At 44.6% G+C, this 19,737-nt stretch overlaps 1 protein-coding gene across 5 annotated transcripts in view; it reads left to right on the top strand.

Annotated features, from left to right (window-relative positions):
* ABHD2 (abhydrolase domain containing 2, acylglycerol lipase) overlaps window positions 1-19,737 on the top strand; it is a 40,021-nt gene that overhangs the window by 10,519 nt on the left and 9,765 nt on the right. For all 5 annotated transcript variants that reach the window (XM_067004028.1, XM_067004026.1, XM_067004029.1 and 2 more), the window contains 6 exons: window positions 454-654; window positions 9,660-9,835; window positions 11,209-11,376; window positions 14,089-14,272; window positions 17,810-17,902; window positions 19,569-19,679. In XM_067004028.1, coding sequence (XP_066860129.1) covers window positions 461-654; window positions 9,660-9,835; window positions 11,209-11,376; window positions 14,089-14,272; window positions 17,810-17,902; window positions 19,569-19,679 — 926 coding nt within the window. In that variant the 5' untranslated portion in view covers window positions 454-460. The remainder of the gene's footprint in view (window positions 1-453; window positions 655-9,659; window positions 9,836-11,208; window positions 11,377-14,088; window positions 14,273-17,809; window positions 17,903-19,568; window positions 19,680-19,737) is intronic.

Consider the following 19,737-nt stretch of genomic DNA (forward strand, 5'->3'; position numbering starts at 1 on the left):
ACCAGTATAGCTAAGGACCTACCGCAGTAGTTCTTTCAAGTTCTCCTTTTCAAGCCTGGCTTGTGCATCTGGGAAGAAGCATCTATCCCAAGCAGCCAATATCCCTTTTATAGCCTGGCTAGGTAGTCTTGGCCAAGATCCCGAAAGCATTGACTGGCTGCAGTCTGCAGGCTTTGACACCTGAGATACTGTTACAGTCCTAGTCCAGCACTGATTAGGAGTAAATCTCCTTTCCAACGGGTCATCCAGTTTCCGTTCCTTTTGGTGGTCAGGGTGTTTAGAGCAGTACAAAATAAGTTTCCTTTCATCTTCAGAGTTGCTAGACTGAGCTGATATACTAGGATTTAACTGACAAATTAAGGTGGTTAGCACAGTTTTGTCTTCAACATGGCAAGTGATATTCGTATCCAGCAGTATACTGTAGAAGGCTTTAATATTGCTCTTTATCTCCAGGTTCAACATGAGTGTGATGCTGGAAACCCCTGAGCTGCCAGCAGTGTTTGATGGGGTGAAGCTTGCTGCAGTCGCTGCTGTTCTCTATGTTATTGTTCGCTGCTTGAATTTAAAAAGCCCAACTGCCCCTCCTGAACTCATTTACCAGGACTCTGCTTTGTCCCGCTTCCTACTCAAATCCTGCCCACTTCTGACCAAAGAGTAAGTAGGAGCTTTTTCCATGTTGTCCTGTGTTGTGGGGAGCAGAGCTGCGCTTAGGCATCCTTCTGCCTAGTGTATTTCTTAATTATGGATACTAATGAATGGCAGGGTATTCTCTCGAAGAAATAAATGTCCTAAGTGCAGCACTTCATTACTGTTAGTGTTCCAGGTAGCTGGGTTAAGACCGACCCTTGTTGTGTGGGGCTTTCCACAAATATATGGAAAAACATGTCTGTGTCCCTCTGTATAGAATCTGTATGCTGGTACTGCAGTGTACAGCCTGCTGTCTGCGGAAACGGCTGAGGGATGGATGCAATCAGCACTTGTTCCTGTTCATGTACTCTGCTATCTAGTAGAGAAGAAATCTATCAGGGCTCGCAGAAAGGAAATATTTTCAGTGTGGCCATGTGCTTGTAATGAAAATGGGGATGGCTCTCAGTTGTAAAGTGCCTACTTCTATCTGAAGTGCCTTAAATTGACTGAAGGCTAATGAAATCTATTACTGGATAAAGCACATCATCATAACTAGTTTAATAAAGTAACAACATACTGGACAGCTCTAAGAAAATCCTGTTGAATTCACCCTCAATTTGAAGATTATATCAACTGTATATTTGAGCAGATTGATCTTCAGCTTCCTGATCTAGGACCTCCAGAACCAGTGCAGTTGCCCTTACCTTCACCAATAATATGAAGCATTTACTACAACTTCATGAAGCTGTAGAGGGCCAAGGGCTTTGACACCGCAATCACCCTGAAAACTTGCAAGTCCTTTTTAAAAGCCCTAAATGCATCAATTATTTAGTAAGTGCTAAGTGCTGCCAGATGGACCTTCCTTTTGGATTGCTGAAGTCACGCTGACTTAAAGATAGTTATTTCAGGGAAGGTGAGTCTTTTAGCAGTGCTGTTGGGTACCTTGGTTACATAAAGTGTTATGATCTTAGACCATAGGGTTTGTAAACTCGTAGAGAGAACAAAGTGTTATCTGTTTTAAATTGGAGCCCAAAGGGTATTCCCTGATGCACTCTGACTTCGGTAGTAACGTATGTCTGAAGCTGAGCATTGAAGGTGAATATTATTTCTAGTACCATAACTGCAAAGCAGTTGCTTCCCTAGAAAATGTCAAGTTGCTAGAACCTCCTTAGTCCATTTTAGACACTTGTCATTTAAGAGCTGGCACTCTGGATGGACGTGTCCCTAGTCACTGAAAGAGCAAGCATTAAGCTGTGCTGATTGCCGGTCTTGAAGATGTATTAATAACAGGGTAATCCTTAGAAACTTAGATGGATGTGCTTGTTGTAGAGTATTTCGGAGTCTGTGTTACTGCTATTCCAGCACCGTTCCCATGGCACGAGCTCCTAAGTAATACCATATTAGAGCCATGTTTTGGACTTCCACGCAGTTGAAGAACAAAGCATTCCCAAAGGAGTGAAAATGCAGAACATGTCTAAACATTGTAGTACATCTGTTGTGTATTAGTTACAGGCGTGAAGAGCTTCTTGCAGAGCCCTAGCATTGTGTTCATTGTGTGCACCCTCGCGTTGTTTGTTTTTCTCTGGATCAACTCGGAGCTCACGCTTGCCAGCTCCTCTGAATACTGTAGCCGTGATTTCCAACACCTGGTTCTTGGGCAGAATGTTGCGGGAAAGGCTTGTACCACCCCGGGAAACAAACAAATTAGAATAAAATACGTCAAGTAGTCGTTCAGTCTTGCTAACCTGTATAGCTCTGCTCAAGCAGAGGGGGATACAATGCTGTTGGTGATTGAAAGGGCTTACTGGAAGGAGAACTCAGTTGTAAAAATAATGTTTGAGACTCTGCTATTCTGTTGAGGTTATCGCAGACTTTTTTTAAATGCAAATATTGAAATATCAAAGAAGCCCTGTCTTTATGCATCAAAGTCACCTGGAGACTAATGGGGAACAAATATATTTAAATTCCTGCAATTATGCATGAAATGGTTTGTAGTACTAATTAGGAAGAGCTATGTGGAAACATCTTGTGCTATACTCCACTGAAAAATCTTGTAAGGCTTTGATTGCTTGCTAATTATTCAGAGTGTTAGGAAAGCTGATTAAGCAGCTCTTTACAAATTCTACCATGAAAGCAAAATAAGTAGCCCAGCAATCCCTTCTGTTAGATTGGTGCTGGGTTTGTTGTAAGATCTCCCACTGATTCTTCTGCGCAGATGGAAACTGTCTTTCAGATGTGGTGTGTTCAGTGCCCGTATGCTCAAGAGAGGAAGGAGTGAAGGTACCACAAACAGGGTGCCAGGTAGAAAGAAATAAGCAAAAATTATTCTCTCTGTGCAGCTATTAAAAATAACTGGAAAACACTTGTATTGTATTTCCCCTTCGTTGCATCATCCTTACCTATGGACTTACTCGATAAGTTGTAAACAGAGCGTCATTCAGTAAGCCAAGTGACGGTGGATGAATAATTTAAGAGCTTTGGATAGTAAAACTGCCCGAGATGGCTGTGTGCCAGGTACCTTGTACTTGCAGATGTCAGTACTGCTTTTTACAGTTCTCTGAACTGCTGGGAGCTTTCTACATATCTATCAAACACTGGTAAACAAAAGTTTTTTCCTAGATCAGAAGGAATTCTCATCTGTTTCCCTTCCTTAACCAGTGTCCAGCTCTGTACTTTTGCTCACCAAGTGGAGTAGTGTAATCAACCCCTTTTTTATTCTAAGATCTGCTTCTTGCTAGAAACCTCTTGCACATCAGTTCAGCTACTGGTACCCTCAAGCACTCAGGCCTATCCACTGGTGCTCTACTTTTTGTGTCTTTCAAATTGGTACAAAAAGTCTGCTGCCTCTTATTCCTGAAGAAATGCAGCATTGACTCTTTTGCCTCACAAAAATAAATTTGGCCAGTGTTTGCCTTCCTGGGCTAGAGATTTTTTGGCTGTTCCTAATTCTTCTACTGTCAAGTGTATGTGTGTCTAGTCCTGCAGAGCCATGGCACAAGCATCATCCTTATGGAGAATAATTTTCCTTGCCTCCTGCACACTTATATCCTTAATAAAGGATGAGGCTGAAGCAAGGCTTGATTTGTAAATCATCCTTTAAATACCTCTGGATTGGTCTGCAAAGGGGAAGAAATCGACCTGTCACCTGTTGTAATGCAGGTGGCAGTTCTCAGGCTGTCCCCTGATGGGAACAAATTGTAGACTGCTTTCTTGTCGTTGGTATCCGATGTACTACAGCACATCAGAGTAGATGCAAGAGTTAATGTTTAAAGTGTTAATCTCCTCGGTTGAAATGAAGTAATGCTCCAAAAATAAGCCTGTTGCTGAACTTCCACTTCAGATCTTTGAGGATCTGAATGCTGATGCTTGCTAATAAAAATAGCACGGTTTTTATGTGCTTTGTTTGAGCTGCTTATGCAGCTGCTGCTTTCCTAAATTCCTGTGTGCTGGGAGATGTACGTGCTCTAAAATCATAATCTGCTGTCCGACAGCCGCTAAAATTTAATCTACAAGCACAGATTGGAATTATTTTTAATCATAAAAATGCTAGGAGAATGTTTTTGAAACACCTAGGAGCTGCTGCTCGCAGGGACTGTTGTGGATAAGATATCCTATCACGACGTGGGGATGGGCTCTACAGCTAAAATGAATCACTTGGAGATAAAAACGCTCGCATTTGTGAGCAGATTGATGTAACTGTGAATTCATTTGGCCAGTTAAGGCACATGACATGATGAGTACATAGTTCACTAAAATCGGTTTCCATAATAAGTAACTGCAACCCCAGACCTGCTCTCCTGTCCGCCTTCTGCTGCAGAATCCCGCCACCCAAACACTGAGTCCAGTTACCAGAAGTCGTAGCTGCGGGAAACCTGACCTGCCTCAGATGCTTCTCTTCTGCCACAGTACCTGCTGTCTATCGCAGCTCACCGAATCAAAATGGGAAGTCACTCAGACACGCTAGCTGAAAGCCTTTGGATCTCGAGCAAACCGGGAAGCCATTTTTTTCACGGAAGCTGAGATTTTTGTTTCCGCCACAGCGCAGCTTTGTGTTTACATCTCCCACGTGTCAGCATTTGGTCGTGTGCTCTATTGTGATATGTCATCCTCGTCCTCGTGCAGGCAAGAGGTCTTCTGGCGGCTGTTCCCCGCCCGGCTGTCTGCTCACACCTTGTTGTCTTGCTCCAGTAATCTCAAACTGCCGCTGCAGAGCGGTGGGAGTGCTGCCCGTAGGTAGACGTGGTGCCTGTGCCTGTGAACAGCTCGGCTGTAACAGGGCACGCCGAGGAGTGCGTGGTGAATCATCTCCATACAGTGAAACTTGCTGGCCTGAGATAATCCCTACAGGATAATGGTTTGTTTCAAAACTATTTTGGTCTGCAGCAGGCATTACGGAGGAGCTGAGGAAGTCTGTCTTGTCCTTGAGCACTTTTCCTCTTCCTGCTCTCAGTATCTGAGGGAGGCCACCTGCTTTTGTGAGTGAGAGCCCTTGTTTGAAAGACACGGTAAAATTTAGCAGTAGTGGTAGTTCCTTTGTTAAAACCTAAAGGACAAGGCTTGAAGGCTTCTTGAACTGAACACTTATTTGCTTGCCTTTAAGAGCCCACATGATACCTAGCACATGTTTTCACGTGTCCCACCCTGCTGAGCTTGTTTGCTTAAGGTAAGCCACAAGAAAAACAGCCTGAGTACACGCTCCCCTGCCTACAGGGGGATTGTTTCGGAGGAGCATCTTTTTTGAGCTGTTTGCCATGAGGAATGTTGGCCTCATTGTAAAACAGACTGCGCTAGCTATAGCTATCAGCACTGGATATGGTTAAGTGTTTTCAGCTGGATTGAGTATGAAAATATTTCTGGAACTGATCTTTACATAATATGGCTGAAATAAAATGTAGCTTATCTAACCTGCACTTTTAGAGGGTAAGGACTCTTGAATAATTCCTGGCTAGTGTTTTTTTTTCTCACCGGTGTGGTTTCATTTGCCTTTGAGATTAAAGAATTCTTTCTATACTCTTCAGTAAAAGCAAGCTGAAAGTCTGCCTAAACCCTGAATAACGACACAGGTTTTGTCCTTCAGTCCTGTGCAGTCTCGCACTGCAGTGCTCAGTATTTGGTCTTAAAAGTTCTTGTGGACTTCCTTCCATTGAAAGATGCAAAGTCACTCACAGGAAGACTTTCAAAACCAGGTTTATCTATTGCCAAAATAGAGGGTCAACAAAAAATAGTCTCAGATCTTGTGCTGCTACATATTGTAAGGATGCTTTGCAAAGTCCAGCTTGCCCATCAGCTGAGCACAGCATTTTACTGGAATGCATCAATATCGACACATCCCTTTGCTACTGCCAAGGCTTTATAGGGTTTTGTAGTAGGTCAAATTGGCAGCTTGTTGTCTTGGTTAAAAAAAAAAAGTCTAATATTTTAATCACTGTACTAGCTGGCTGCTTTTGCAGCAATCTGTTCTGGTGAGTTTTAATCTGGTTTAGTTTTTCACTAACTACGCAGGATTTATGCAATCTGGGCAAATTCTTTCCACACTCCCCGTTGAAGTCTTGTGATGTTCAGTCTCCTGGAGGCTGGAAACTAAAGGGACTCAGAGGTTATCTATCTTGTTCTATCCTGTAGCTTAAAGGTCAGTGGGCAGTAGTAAAAGAAAAGGTGGGTGAGATAACAAGCTGTTGCCATAACACTTGTGTGTATTTCAGAGTTGTAACTGGTTCTTCTTAAATGCGAACACCAGAAATTAATGTATTTAAGTAAGACTAAGTGGGAGTAACAAGTCTCTGCATCACAATAGTGTCCTATGTACATTACTCACGCTGGATTTTGACCTTTGAATATTCATCTAGAAGTGTAGTTACACGCAGGGTGACTAATGCTAGCACATCTCTGCTGCAGGCAGAGTCATGCTTAACTTCTGTCAGCTGTTTAAAAGATAAGCTGAGCATTTTTCTTCCTCTGTCTATAGGATGCTCAGAAACACTGGCTCGTGCTCTCTGAAGGGACCAGGCAGTGAATTCACCCTTTTCTGTAAGGCTTTGCACAGTTTTAGCACAGATGGAAATGTGAAACCCATAGGCAGCCGCTGTCCCTTGTTATAGATGGAGTCGTAGGGATTCCTGCCTTGTTCTCGGTCCTGTAACAAAGGATCTATCAGGGAAACGGCGTGTGCTCTTTGCCTATCAGAGAAAAAAAATGGCATAAAGCTTTGACTTATTGAAGATCAGTACTTCAGGCAACTTCTATACTCAGATTATTTGAAGGCAGTCTTATTTTTTCCCCAAAGAACCCAGCTGTGAGTTGAGGAAGCAGGCTGCACGCTGTTGATAAACAGTACTCTCGAAGCCATTTGTCTGCGTTTAAACTCCAGCAGTGGTGGGCCTTGAAGACTCTTCTAATTTGCTTTCTAACAATATCCTGTGGTATGTGCGGCTGCAGCTGCTGCATCGATTGCTCTGGAGCACTGTGACTTACAACCGGAAACCGAACTGCAGATAAATGAGGAGGGATTTGGTGCTTACACAGATCTTTGGATTTTTCATCAAAGTGGCAGCATTAATCAGTCACAGCTGTATAACTTAGCTCCTGTAGCTGGAGAAATGGCTTTACTATTAGCCCTGCTGGGTAAGACTTCAGATTCTACATGGGATAATTTTGACTTTAAGAAGTGCTGTGTAGAAAATCACCCAAGCTTCCAATGTCCGTTCTTATCCTAAGGTTAGAAACAACGCGCCGATGTTGATGTCAGAGTCTCTTCTGGAGGAGTTGCAGATTCTGATGGGTTGTATTTGGGGGGTGGGGGGTGGGGGGGAAAGAAAGCTACTAGCAAAATGCATCAGCAAAAGACTTCTGTAAAAAGTCAGGCGCCATCTAGGTATGGGGTACAGCTACTGAACTGCTTGTGACGTAAATATCTGGGGTGAAAGTAGCTGCTTTGTGGTCTTCTGGAAGAGCAGTGTCACCTCCATCTGGTGTAATAGTTACAGGAGCTGCTCAAAACCCTCTGCAGTGAGCAGTATGTGACCTGAGCAGAGCCATCCGTAGTCCTTGTCCCGCCTTGTTCATACTAACTCTGTCCCTGTGTGTGTCCGCTTCGTGTTAGGAGACAGTCCGCTCCCTTCTCTTCACCTCTACCAGCAGTTACAGAGGACGAGCTTGCACAGTCCCCGTCGTTGCTGGGAATCTGCATGGCAGGCGTGCTGCTCCTGGCAGGCGCCTAGCTGCAGTGTGCCTCCCGGTGTAGAGATGTGGGGCTGATAAAAGATGGGTAGCGCTGCCAGTCTCATTTAGACTGTATGAGAAGCCTTCCAGGTGAGTGAGAGAATCCAAGAGGCACTGGGGGCCGGTTTACAAGGTTACAAGCATCAGCTGGCAGCTCTCATAGCTTTTTTTTTTTTTTGAAGGGATATCTACTTCTCTGGAAAGCTGTTACGGGTTTCTTTGGGAACTACACTGGTAAAAACTGGGTGAAACTGTACAATGGGCTATTGCTGTGTTGCTTTGACTTGGAGAAGGCGCCCTTATGGATGAGGGAAGAGAATGGAGAACAATGAGTATCCTTCTGCAGGAACTGCTGCTCTTGTCTTGCTAAACAGGCACTGGGAGTTCTTCTGTACAAAGTTATTTTTAAAGGGTATGTAAGGGGGACGGGGCTACAGATGTGGCACTAAGAGCTGCCATGGGGAAGTAGGTCCAGTGGTGATCATGTCAGAATAAAGCAAGGCTTCTGTTCAGTCACACCCTGATGGGTTACAGCCTTAAGGAATAAATTGGATGAGCCTAAAGCTGCCTGGTATGCTGTGAACAGGGAGAGACATGAAAGAACAGGATCCCTGCTTCATGTGGTCCCAAGCAGTAGATGGGAATAAGTGCAAGAAGCCCTAAAAAAAAAAGGGGGGGGGGGGGGGGGGGCGGGAAATGTGTTGCTGATCTCTCGGGATGCAAGGTGGTGGGGGCAGCTCTCAAGTTTGTTCTGGATACCCAGCCCTGTGCAGCAGAGACCACAGCTCCTTAATTGGAAGCATGTTCCCTGGGGCAGCTCTTCTCCTAAATAATGAATCATTCACACTTTCCTGTCAAGAGCTGATGTAAGCCTCATTTTCAAGGCAGTGGCTCAGTCTCTCCTTTGCGGAGTGGCCAGGTGAGTGCCCCACCAGCAGCACCTCTTCTGTTAGACCACTTGCAACTCTGCTTGTAGCAGCGGAGCAGAGAGCCAAGCTTTGAACCCCTTCCAGCTAACGGCTGCTTACACCAATGTCTTTTTGGGGACCGCTAAAGCCAGAAAGAAAAAGGCAGTCTGTTTGGGCACCTAGCTTTAACATGCCCTTGGTAAACAAGGTTGGTGGAGTGCCCCTCTTGTGGTGAAAGGGGTGGATTTATTCAGTGGTGTTTTTCTTGGTCAGTTCTTACAGGTCCTTTTGAAACTGGTCCTGCTTTATTACCAAGCCCTGCTTGAGAGGCAGAATTTCCCCATACCGTGCTCCTCATTCAACTGAGAATATTTCTGTAGAAACTTGTCGCAATGAGCAAGTCTTGTGGCTTTTAGTCTTTCAGACCTTGCTATGAATCCTCTTGTTTCTACTGCTGACTTATGAAATCGAGTGCTTACACAAGTCCATGTGGCTCAACCCAGCAGGCTTCGGTGCTTCAATTAAAACAGATTTACAATATTTGACAAGTTCTGAAGGTCAGGTTGGTTGGCTAGCAACGTGCTGTTCCAGTCTCAGTAAGACAGCAGGTCTCGGCGTAGTCTGTGAGAAGCATTTGTGCACGCAACGTTTCAATGTGTAGGAATGTCTGTGTCTGCGTTTTGGCCTCTTCTCTTAGTGCTGATCTCTCAGCAGGGGTAGCGTATCAGTCTCTCTGCTCTAGTAAGACTGTGAAGAGCGGTGCTGTCGGTTCAGTCACAGCAAAAACAGTTTTGCGTTTGTTACTGTGTTTGGAAATGAGGGGGAGATTTGTTATGGGATTGCTTGTGTGTTCTCAAAGCTTGTTAACGCAGCAGGGATGTGTAACTAAGTGACTCCCTCTTTCAGGTACATTCCACCCCTGATCTGGGGCAAGAGTGGACATATCCAGACTGCCCTTTATGGAAAAATGGGGAGAGTGAGATCACCACACCCGTACGGACATCGCAAGTACCTCACCATGCCAGATGGAGCAACAGCAACCTTTGATCTCTTCGAGCCGCAGTCTGAGCACTGCACCGGAGGTCAGTCGAAGCAGCGGCTGGCTGCGTCTAGCTGCTGACCTGGGTTCTGTGCTCTGGGGCACGGAGGGGGATAGATAAGAGCCCTGGTGCTTGATTCTCAGAAAGGATAGCTGTTAATTTTGGTGGTAGGAAGGGGGCAGCCACGCAGTACTAGCCAACCTGTGGAGGCTGTGAGACCATCTTGCTGTGCACTCGTATCTCAGACAGCGGAGCAGGACCCACTAGACTATTAACCTTGTGTGGCGAGGGGTGGACATTAAGGAGCAGCAGAAGTGTTCCATAACCCCTCTGTATGAAAACAGTCCGTGTGCTTAGGATATGAAGGAGTCTACACTATAAGAGAAATCTATGCAAAAAGTAGAAAATCCCGGTGATCTACTGCATTACGTATATATACTCAGAGTGAATGTCAGATTTAAAATGCACTATTACTAGTGGTAACAGCAATACTTAAAATTGAGTTACTGTGACTCGACTTCAGTAGTACAATCTAACCTCTGCTGTAGCTGATTTCATTGTAAGCCCACGACTCCCATTTGGCCTTCAGAAAAGGCCAAATTCTTAACATTATCGGAGTTGAGATCTTTGTGGTATAATGCTGTGCTGCAACAGTTTCTGTTGTCCTTATCACTGAAGAGAATCTGAATAGTGCTCTCCTAATGAGGCAAAAACGCACAGTGGGTAGAGTTAGAGCTTTGCACGTAAGTGCAAAGAGTATGATAGCTAATTGGAAGTACATATGCTAATCCTGAATATATTTTACTGTCCTCACTTGAATTACGGTAACGGCTTTCTTAGCTGATAAAATGATACCTTGTTAAATTGATGAGCAGTGCCAGCAGATCAGATGTTAGATTAGCATCAAAGCAGGTGATGGCTAATGTCAGTTGGTCAGAATTTCTGTGCTTAGCAAAGCTTCATTTTGAAGATCTGGGTTGTGCTGGATTCTGAAAGGGAAATGAGAAAAATAGCTTAGTGTGCCTGGTGCATGAAGAAGCAGTGGGCTCTAGTGCTTCCACACGCTTAGCAGTCTCAACAGGGGCTGTCAGAAGGCAGAACGTGTGTGATGTCAAACATCTTTCTTCAAAGGGAAGGATTTTCCCTTGGTCACTAGGCAGTTTCTGTAGAACTGTTTGGTCAGCCTTCCCCGAAGTTAGAAAATTGTTCACCTTTATAACATGAATTACTCGTTATACATCTTTAGCAATAGAGCTGCTAGTCTTCTGTCCCACACCAGGCTTTTTGAAAGAATAGTAGGGTTTTTACCTTTCTTCTGGTACGTGGTTTCCCATGGATCTGAAATGGAAAGCTTCTGAATTTCTTAATTTGCATGAAGTGACATTTACTTAACTTCCCTCTCTTTCTGTGCACAGAGGATGTCACGATGGTAATCTGCCCTGGGATTGCTAACCACAGTGAAAAGCAGTATATCCGCACTTTCGTTGACTACGCGCAGAAAAATGGGTACAGATGTGCTGTTCTGAATCACCTGGGGGCCTTACCGAACATCGAGCTCACTTCTCCACGCATGTTCACGTACGGTGGGTACTGCGACAGCTGACGGCTTTCGGTCTTGTGGAATTTCTAGGACTTGATCAGGCTCCTTCAGCACACCACAATTGCCATAGGGGAATTAGGCTGATCATTTTATACTGTTTCTTAGGATCTAAACCTAACTGATGAGGAAGAAAGGGGCTAATACCAGGATTCAGTTTTTCTTTCTTACATATGTTAGGACTAGGATAATTAAGGAGACCGTTTTTGAAAGAAAAATTGGGAAAAAAAGCACTCATGGCTACTGTGAGCCTTCTCAAATGACTGGAGAGATGCTTAAATGTCAGTTTAGTGGGCTATGAACAAACTTGGCTCTGTAGGATAAAAGCTATTTCTGACACTTTGGAAAATGTAGTATGAGAAGGAGTGTGTACCAGCTTATCCAGAAAGTACATTTCTGTTGTAGGAAGGACTTGGTCAGATTGGTCCCTGAATGTAACGCAAATGTCAAGGAATGGCAGCAGCTCTGTGGTCTGACAGTAAAACTACAGAAGCGGTAGTGCTTATCTACTGTGATGTGGGGCTTTCATCTTGAATATAAGGAAATCCTTCTTAACCTAGAAATCAAAAGGAATGAAGTACTTTGAGGTGGGTTAAGAGTGACTCTAGTTATTCTTAACTGCCCTGATAGTGTGTGATGTGATCTTGGTAGAATGTGGCCCTCTTGCCAGGGACCTGATCTGCTTGTTCCTGAGTTCTGTTGAGCCTTCATGTCCTTTACCACAAACATCTATAGTTACATCAGGAGTCAACTGTGGGTACAATAGACTGGTGTTGGGTTTCTTTATATTTTTTTAAAGGTAACTAAGATACTTACTGCTAAGAGTTTGGATTAATAGCTTGAATGTTGATCTTGAACACTTGAATTGCCAAAACATCTTGTGCTTGGAAACTCTGGGTCTAGCAGGCAAATAGGCAGTAGGTGCTTCGTTGCTTGTTTTGTAGCTATTAAATCTGCTCCTGAGACGACAAACACTTCAGGAATACCAATAATACCAATAGCCTCAATTTGTAATGAGGTCCTAGACTGGTGGTAGTTTTGAGTCTACCAAGCTTGACTTCCCTAAAGCATTTGCTTTTTTGATAGAGTTTGAGAGCTTCCTTCCAAAAATAGTACCTTCCTAGGACAAGGTACAATCCCCCAAATTTGCTGGCTGCTCTCTGAAACTTTCGGCAGTGTCATGCTAGCTTGATACCTAAAAATAATGCCATAGCTTAAATTTTTGAATAATTAGCTGAAATAGTTAATAAGGGACTGGGGAGGAAGGGAAATAACACCACCATCAGGGTGTATAGATCTGCTACCACTCTGCCTGGTGCTGTTTTGAACAAGATGGTGCTCTAACTCTTTCTCTATCTAGTGTCAAATGCAGTCTAGATTTCCCAATCCTCCTCTAATTTTCTGAGAGTTTGCTGGAGCTGATGGCAGATTGTTCATTTCATGTAGCTGTCCTTTAGACCTTAGGGAGCTATTTTGCAGTGTAGCTCTGAAGATATGCCTTTCTAAATCTTTTACAGCCTTGGGAAGGGCAAGGAATGTCTAGCGCTTCCTTTGAGTAAGACAGTGAATCACTTAACAAGCAACTCTGCCAAGTGTTGTGCCAGCAAGACCCTGCGCAGACTTTACTCTGCCTCCAGCCCAAATACCCTGTTGTCCTTCCAGCTTATGCTGGATTCCTGTTGCATTTGTTGGGGAGCAAGTAGCATAAACTTGATTTGCTGAATCCCCGAGCCTTTATATCGAGCTTGACCTGTTGCTGTTCTAGCTTCAGGTTTCTGAAAGGGCTGCCAGCTGCTGTCAAATCACGACAGTCAAACACTAGTGTTTTGACCACTGGCTTCTTCCAGAGGAGACTAGAGCGATGCAGCATTTGTCATCTTGAGGAAAATTGTCTATTACCAATGTTCACAAGGAAGTGCCCAAGCTGTGATGAAAGGCTCGGCCAGAAGCCTCCGATTTCACTGAAGCAAACGCAAACTGTAGTGCTCAGCATCTCCTCCAGAGCTAGCCAAAACCTGTGCCTGATGTCCAGCAAGGATGTTGCTTTTGGGGTCAGGGCATACTGGAGCAGCACTTGGGTGGCACAGTGTACAGTCCAAACCCTTTGGATTTACCTTCCTGGAGCAGCTCCGCAGGACAGAGCTGAGATTCTGGCTCTAAACCGGAATAAACAGCTGTAGTTTTATTGCTTTTGTTCATGTGATGCCTTCTGTGCGGTTTGAAGCACTGAGTCCAACTGGAAGGCTAACAAAGCGCATAGCCTGTTGATACCATTGTCCTAATACCCTCAGTTTGGGAGCTGCTTCTCTTTGTCTCCTCTTTCCAAACTCAAAGGCAGGAGAAATAGCTGTAGGTACTGATATGCAGAGTTTTTGCATAGCAATGTCAAAGCCAGGGTTATTTGACTTCACTTCTTCAGTTGCTTTAGAAAGGAAGAGTTTGGATTGTCAGACTGGCTGTTCCAAGGGTTAGATTTTTTAGATTTTATCTTTGGCAGTCAGTCAGACAGGCATGAGCTAAGGTCCACAGGACTCATAAAACAGACATGAACATGTGTGTGAATCAGAGCCCTTAAAATCTTGAGGTTATTGAAAAGTCAGAAAGGGGAAGAAGCTGAGCTTAAAGCATGCAACTGGAGTTTGAAGTAGAAATCTGGGGCTGTTGGAAGATGACTCTTGACATTGTCCTTATTTTTCAGGTTGCACCTGGGAATTCAGTGCGATGGTTAATTACATCAAGAAGACCTACCCTCAGACCCAGCTGGTTGTGGTAGGCTTCAGCCTGGGTGGAAACATCGTGTGCAAGTACGTGGGGGAGAGCCAGGCCAACCAGGAGAGAGTCCTGTGCTGCGTCAGCGTGTGCCAGGGCTACAGCGCGCTCAGGTGAGTCTGCAGTGTCTCTGCTGGCCTCTTCTGGGTGGGGAAAAGCATGCTGGTTCTCTTGCACCTAATCAAATTAGTCTGAAGGACTACAGGATGCCACCTTCCTGAAGCAGCAGTCAAAGCTTTGTTGATCAGCAGCACAAACAAACAGTGTCAGCAATACAAATTAGCTTTCTGTACCTGGCCAGGTAAACGCTGGCAGCTTCTGCGCGTGCGAGTTGGCCTGCCTGTGTCGTGGCAGAACTGCTGGTGTCATAAGGAGAGGCATTCCCCATGCAGTCCTGGTTAATTAAGCAGGCAGGCTGGGCAGTGAGACAAGCTACTGAGCTGGTGCCAAGTTGAAGCAATAGTTTGCTTTCTCATCGCTCTGAGGAGTATCACTTAGTCCATAATAGCTTTCCTGGCTTCGCTGCGGAGTGTCATCCGGCAGCTCTTATCTGGGGAGGCTGGAAGGACACAGCTCATACTCTCAGTCCATGCTCCCCTCTTTTTGGGGGTGCCACTGAAACAGGCAAGGGGCTGTTGGGAGGATAAAGAGGCTCTTGCACCCTCTGCTATCTGCCTGAAATGGGGAAGGTGGGGAGGCTAAGGCTTATAGCCCGAAGGGCTGCCTAAAACATTAACCTGTTGTTCCCTGCCTGGAAGCCGAGGCTGTAGCACTTCACAGGAGCTGTAAGGGCTCCACCTAGCGTTAGCACTGACATTCACTGATGGGGGGGTTTGGGCACAGCACTGCTGCTTGAAAACCGGCAGCCCAGCTAATGTGCAATAACTTCCCGTGTGCACAGTTACTGAAGATTAAAACAGTGTAACTCGTTAAGCTAATGCTCCCAGTTCTTGCTGTCTCCCCATATGGACAACTACTGAGGTATGGCTGATTGTACGGTAACTTAATATTTGAAAAGCAGAGAGGCAATTGTCATTGCTCAAGGGGCTGTTGAGGGCAGGGTGTTTGTGTCAAGATCCTTCGGGCAGATAAAGATGGAACTGGCAGCACTGCGAGGGGCTTGCTGTAGAACTGGGCCTCCCAGCCTGGTGAAGCTAGCCGGAGCTCTCCGTGCTGCTGATGCTCTACCTCTGCTGTGACTGGTTTGGTATTCAGCAGTCTGAAGGCACCTTTTGTAAGTTAAGCTCTTACAGGTGAAAGTAATAAGTTTTTTCTGGAAGCATTAGGCGTGGCTAAAAGTTTGATAGACAGTTCAGTAACATTCCGGGGTACCTCATGCCTTCTGAGACTTCAGATCAGGTGTGACTATTGCTAACAGTGTGCAGTCTACTGCTAGGTCCCCAGGAGTTCACACCCTTAGAAATCCGAACAGATGCGTTCAAGAATAGTCTGTTTTTGTTTCAAGTAAAATGTTGTTCGTTGTCTTGAGGTTCTGGCACAGAGCATCCTATTGAAGCCTGCTCCTGAAACTGTTTTTGTAGCCATCAAACGGGGTTTGCAAGGATTGCATCTGGCCTTGGCCGGTTTGATTTATCTTACACAGTTATGTAACGTTGTATTTCTGGTCTCCAAAACGTTCTGAGTAATTCTGTTCCCTGAGCTGATTTCTTAGTAGTATGTCATGATGTGCTGGTGAAATGGCAGGGTAAGGACAACCTGTTTAACAATGCTGCACTTGGATATCTGCGTGGAAAAATAACAGCTGCTCGTGTGAGTTTAATGCAAGTCTTCTGTGGGTTCTTGTGGATTACTGAGCTCTTGACTCCACCTGCTGGGTAAACATCTACTAGTAAGTCTCCGGTCACAAAACATCTGCTGTGCATTACCATGCACTCAGCAGGAAGGCTTCTCATATCTTGTGTCTCCCTACCTAATATTTAGTGCTGCTTTTAAATGCTAATTAGACAAAGAGCTAGGGGAAAGCAACATCAGTAAATATCCACGAAGTAAACGACAGCATAGGGTGGGCCTTGTACCCCTGGCTATAGAAGGGGGAGGGAGGAGGTACAAAGCATCTCTAGGTGGAATGGATAAGCCGTAGCCTTCCTGGACTTGGTCTGCTAGGTGAAAATAACTGGTTTGTTCCCTCTGAGCTACACAAAAGTGGATTGCCCTGGTTAGATTACAATTCCTCTTTTTCTTAGCTTGTACAGCCTTTATCTGCAAATATCTTTAGGAAGTAAAGGGGAAAAAAATAGGAAAAAGTGGTGTTGAGCAAGATGAAGCAGGCACTCGAAATTTGAAAGCCTTTCCAGGGCGCTAAGCAAGTGTCCCATAGAGGGGCATGGTAAAATAGAAGGCTCTGCTGGTAGAAAATGGGTCTCAGCTTAATGAATTAACACAAAGTCTGGGGAATTTGTTCCCTGAGGCTAAGCAGGGACATGTCTCCTTATTCCTTAATCTCTGCCTGCACAGGCTTGATTCTGCTTCTTGATCTTGTGGAATGCATCTTTAGTGTAGCTACAGGCTGTGGGGAGAGTCCCCACCTTTGAAACCGGTGCAGTCCTCAAAAATACTGGAAGTTGCATTTTTGTCAGTGCTTGCAGCCCTTCATATTAGGAGCCCTGTTGTCTGCCATAGTAATTGTGGGGAAATGTGGTAGTTTTAACTTTAGTTGTCTTGAAACGACTTTAAAGATTTGCTTGGGAAATCTTTTCCTGTCTTTATTCCCCTGTCCTGGTGTAAGCATGGTAGCTATAGCCTGGTTAGACAACAAGTCCATATTGCAGCATGGCTTGCAATTAGGCAGCTTCCTTATGCTCTGCTAGGAAACCTGCAGCTTGTGGCTTGGAAGGTTGTGATAAATCCACTGTAGTTCTCATGGTATGTTAATGTTTAAATGGGAGTACTTCAGTAGCTGAAACTGCCTGCTCCCAGCATTCTTAGGTGGCTCAGTAAATGATAGTATGTTTCCTCAGTAACAGCAAACCCTGGTAAGAGTAAAGCTCTAACCTGCCCATGACCCTGCAGAGCCAAGGAGTGCTTGTATCTGGCAAAGCTCACAGAAGTCTGGACGACTTTAATTCTGTTTTAACAACAGATAAGCTGTGAAGTGCTGTTCTGCTCTGAGAATAGGTAAAGGCTTCAACTCTGATGCCACTTGCAGCTGCAACGAGTATTTATCCCTGCAGTTCCTGCCAATGAAGGTAAAACGATAATAGTGTATGTAAATATTGCAAACATCTGCACAAATGATTTCCTTTGCAAAGCTATTACACACAATTAACTTTTTTTCAGCAACAGGTTTTAGTCCTTTCCTTGGTGGTTCCATTAAGTAAATTGCATTCAACTTATGCGAAGGGATACCGAAGTCCTCTTGTCAGTGTTGCAGATCTTGACTGATGGCTCCTAAATGCTCTGATCAGGACAGCTAATTGCATTGTGCAAAATGAGACTGCAGATCTGTTCTCTGATACTACCGAACTTCATCAAAGTAGAAGTCATTTCCTGGAAAAGGTTAAGCTATGGCAGGGAAAGCCTGGAGATTTGTTTACTTAGCCTCTAGGCTGCAGTGAGATGTTACGGTGTATTACTCTGATCTTTCAAGATCTCCATTAACAGCTTAGATTGTTTTGCTGTGTTTTTTCTAGGGCACAGGAAACCTTCATGCAATGGGATCAGTGCAGAAGATTTTATAACTTCCTCATGGCAGACAACATGAAGAAGATCATCCTTTCTCACAGGTAAACTTGCATTGGTGCTGCTGATTGGGTCAATTGCTCTATTGGATTTATCTTCTCTTCTCAGTCAGACTTTGAAAATCAGACTCCTGAAAGATTACGCACAAATCCCCTGCTCAGTGTCTTTTAAGTGCAGCAAGAAAAAGAAGGGGAGCCCATGCCAATTGCGTATGCTGTAAAATATACAAATAAGCTCTGGTGATCCTGTTAGAAGAAAGCAAGCTTTGTTGTGGTTTTTTGCCTTCTGAGGAGACTTGCTTAATGAATAAACAAGATGAGCACAGGAAAACATTGTAATTAAACTTCAAAGTAGAGTATTGTGCATCTGTTTCACTTCTAGCTAAAGAATCCTCTATTCAAGGAGCCTCTGGTTCTGCCACCTACTGGAGGTAGGATTAATCTTCAAGATCTGCTGCAAGGGGCTGCTGCTTATCAAATAAGCAAACAGTCATTCTGTAGATCTGGCTTCTAGTTTTCTTCTCCAAAGAGCATGTAGCCAGCAGAATACTTAGTGCTGCTCTTCCTAGAGTGCTACCGTCCTTGCAGTATCCCTGTGCTACTGTTGTGATCTGTGGCTCTCAGATTCGAAAGGAGTGTGTTTGTTAAACAGGTGACATGCTCCGTGTTGTTGTTTCCTAGACCAAAAATGATCTGGGTCCTTCTAGGGCAATGACTATGGAAGTACCTCATCTGTGGATGCTAATTAAGGCCCATTCCAGTGAGGAGCATGTGTCACTTGCCAACTTTTGGTTCATAGCTAACACTCCTGTGCAGTATGAAATACTCGCAGGAGGAGTTAGGACAACTGATGTGTAGGATGATCCACGTAATTCACTCCAGACTGATAAATATTTGGACAACTTGACCAGATTATACATGTCAGGGTATATAAGCCCCCATGAAATGGTGCTTAGATTCATAAGCCAGATAAAGGCAATGCTGGCTTGAAGGAGATTCAGTTAAGTAATCTTTTTTTCCACAATCGTTTGTGCTCTAAGGCAGCTCCCCCAAGTCAAGCCTAGTCTCCCTCCTGCTCTGCCCTGCAGCTGCTTCTAAAAGGGAATAAAAATCCTCTCCAACTTGTGGCCTTTGTTCTATTTGTTAAGGGAGTGGTTTGTTCTGGTGAAGAAACACATCCTCTCCTGAGGGTAATAACTAATTATGACAAGTGTCCATAGTAAATAGCTTTCTGCTAAGGTAATGCCCCCAAGTAATTTCTGCTGGATGAGCTAACCTAATATCTGTGCTGGGGAGACTTCAGGACCAGATGGTGACGGGGCTGCTATGCCCAGGACTGCTAGTGCTCTCCCTGAGCCACCCACAGGTTTGATCTGAAGCCAGAGGACCCTCCCTCCAACATGAAGCCTCTGTTCTAAATCCCCCTAGTGCTGTCTGTTCTGGGAAGGCTCTTTTTAGAGGCACCTTTTGCAGTTTTTCAGTATAACGAGAGCGTTTTTCTCTGAAGTGGCTGTTAGTTTCTGTTGTACCTCATTGTGAAGGGAGGTGGACAAAAAAAGCTGTGCTTGTTTCCAAGAAAGCCTCATGTATGTAGCCCACTTCTATTCTTATCTTGTCAAGGATTTGGTAAACTCACTTGCCCTTGAGCAGGTCATGGCCGTGCTGCACTCGTTATGGTGTTTGGATATTTATCTTGTTATTCCTCTTTCAGGCAAGTTCTTTTTGGAGATAACGTGAAGAAGCCACAAAGCCTTTCAGATGCTGATCTGAGCAAACTCTATACGGCAACATCCCTTATGCAGATCGATGATAATGTTATGAGGTATGAAGGGGGACTCTGTGCTTCTCCGTGGGTCTCTAGAAGTGCCTTCTGTTTTAAG

This window comes from Anser cygnoides, chromosome 11 (genome assembly GCF_040182565.1).
Source record: "Anser cygnoides isolate HZ-2024a breed goose chromosome 11, Taihu_goose_T2T_genome, whole genome shotgun sequence".
NCBI classification, from domain to species: Eukaryota; Metazoa; Chordata; class Aves; order Anseriformes; family Anatidae; genus Anser; species Anser cygnoides.